We start from the raw sequence: 2,553 nt of genomic DNA on the forward strand, positions 1-2,553 counted from the left end.
TGTGTGTGTGTGTGCGTGAGTGTGTACGTGTGTGTGTTTGCGTGCTTATATCATTTGTCTTTTGTTTGGTAGGTATTTACATGTAGACGTCAGAGATACACGTATTGATGAACATTAATGGGCATGGGCTTAGCGCCCAGCAAAGTTAAGACATGATTGCAAACTAGCATTCAATTAAAGTCTCCCTTATACGTTCATTGTAGAAAAATAATTGTACCACCCGGCCTGATAGAAGCAATAAGAAAGACAGAAATGTTATGTGATTTCCATGGGCACTTGAAGGATTTATTTGGATAGTTTCTGTCTCTGCCCAGGTGGACTGCAGTGGGCAGGACTGGGTCATGTAGGGATGGGGGGTAATGGTGGGTAGATATGGTGTCAGACAGTAAGGATGCTGCTATTGGAGGTGGACAGTCTGAGCTCCTCCCGGGGGTTCTGCAGGGTATCTCGTGGGGCAGCATACTCCAGCACATTGGGCAGTCCGGGCACCACACAGCAGCTAACGGCACTGCGGAAGATCCCCATGTCATGGGCGTCACACCACTCATCTGTCTTCTCATCGTAGCACTCCACATTGAAGGTGGTGGTGAAGCCATTGAAGCCGCCCACCACAAACAGAAGATCATCCACCACCTCGATGCCAAAGTTGCTCCGTGGGTTGAACATGGAGGGAACTGCGCGCCAGGTGTTGGTCTGGGGATTGTAGCACTCTGCGTTTTGCAGACGGTTGGCTCCATCAAAGCCGCCCACCTAAGAGAGGATAGGAGAAATGTGGGTCAATAACAGTATATCAGAACTTGAGCATAGATTTATTGTGTATTTTTATGTAGGTCTCACCGCATAGACCTGCTCCCCATAGGCGATGACCCCCACCCCACTGCGTCGGCTTATCATGGGGGCGATCAGAGTCCATTGGTTGGTCTCAGGGTTGAAGCACTCTGCTGTGAACAGGTACTCATTCCCATCCAAACCACCACATATGTATACCTAGAGTTAAGGCAACTCGTAAATTCATCCATCCTGGCTTTTTAATAGATTCATTGTACAATAGTTATCAAGTTGTGTTCCAGGTACAGTTAGTCTTACCTATTCCTCTGTTCCACTTACCTTTCCAAAAAGTGTGGTAGCACTGGCATCACTTCTCTGCTCATGCATGGGTGAGATGAGTGTCCACTGGTTGGTCTCAGGCTCATAGCGCTCAGCAGTGTTGAGTCGCACATAGCCATCAAAGCCGCCCATGGCGTAGATGCAGCCACCCAGCACAGCCACACTGACGTAGCAGCGCCGTGAGTGCATGGGTGCCACTTGGTGCCAAGTGTGTGTGACTGGGTTGAACTTGCGCACACTGTTGAAGTAGTCAACGCTGTCAAAGCCTCCCACGCAGTACACAAAGCCATTGAGGTAGGCAGCACCGTGGTAGGCCCGTGCGCTCTCCTCCTCTCGAGTCACATTGACCCATCGGTCAGCCCGTGCATCATACGCCTCAATGCCATTGGTGGGGCTGCCACCACTCCAACCACCGATGGCCAGTAAGATGGCATAGGGCAGGCGAGGGTCATAGTCATACATGGCCTTCAGTGCGTCGATGATGATGGGCCTGCAGTCAGCATTGGCTCTCACCAGTGGATTATTCTTCACATTGTTCATGAAGTAGTCCGCTGTCATCAAGGCCATGCGTACCTAAGCAAACAGACACAGACAGATATGGACACGGAATGCAGTCGGCCAGCCGATACACCTTTATGAAATGAATCAAACATTTACGTGTTACGTGTGTTGTCCGACTCTCAGTCACCTTAGGCAACAGCACCGAGATCTGGGCTTTGCGGTCTTGAGGAGAATGGCCAATCCAGCGCAGGATGGCCTCAAACACTACATCTTCCTGCTTCACGTTCAGGTCGTCCTTCTCAATGATGTCACGAAACTGCCACGGCGAGAGTTCCAGGAACTCCTCGGAGCTACGCGCCATCTCTTTAAAGTGATGCAGGATGAAGAGAGAGGACATGCGCCTGAGCTCAGGGCAGGAGTAGAAGTCTGCAAACGTACAGATCCCAATGCAGTTCTCCGGGCACAGCTGGGCCTCTAGGTAGTCACTGCAGGCTCGCACAACGCCCATGACAGAGAACTGGTCTGCAGCCACCAGAAGCTGCTGCGCATTCTCGTCAGTGACAGGCACAGAGCGTGTGTAGGCATACTCAATAATGAGACGCATCATGTCCGGTGACACACCAGGAATGTCGTACACCCGCTTTTCTAAGTTGTTCCAGCCACTTGTGAAGAGAGCTCTGTGGGTCAGGGTTTAGAGAGGAGGGATATGATGGTCAGGACTCATCCATATACTGTACCAAAGTTTCTCAATACTCTTTTCAGTATAGTACAGCAATATAATAAACACCCTCTGCAATTATATGACAATATAAAGAGGGGTACACAAATATTATGAATCAATAGTTGTATCTTTTATAGAATGTATCATTGCTGCCACAAAGAACAATGTGTAAGCTCTTGTAGGATCTGGCTATTTTCTTCTGATTATCCTTTGGATCCATGCCA

At 49.4% G+C, this 2,553-nt stretch overlaps 1 protein-coding gene across 1 annotated transcript in view; it reads right to left on the bottom strand.

Annotated features, from left to right (window-relative positions):
• Nucleotides 1-378: 378 nt before the first annotated feature.
• The window catches only part of LOC308163563 (kelch-like protein 10), a gene marked incomplete at both ends in the record, with an annotated part of 2,372 nt that continues 197 nt past the window's right edge, over nt 379-2,553 (bottom strand). The window contains 4 exons of the mRNA XM_080537735.1: nt 379-750; nt 838-987; nt 1,108-1,680; nt 1,796-2,285. Of these exons, the coding sequence (XP_080393861.1) occupies nt 379-750; nt 838-987; nt 1,108-1,680; nt 1,796-2,285 (1,585 nt within the window). The remainder of the gene's footprint in view (nt 751-837; nt 988-1,107; nt 1,681-1,795; nt 2,286-2,553) is intronic.

The sequence above is a fragment of the Nansenia antarctica genome (genome assembly GCF_963989245.1).
Source record: "Nansenia antarctica genome assembly, chromosome: 8".
Classification (NCBI taxonomy): domain Eukaryota; kingdom Metazoa; phylum Chordata; class Actinopteri; order Argentiniformes; family Microstomatidae; genus Nansenia; species Nansenia antarctica.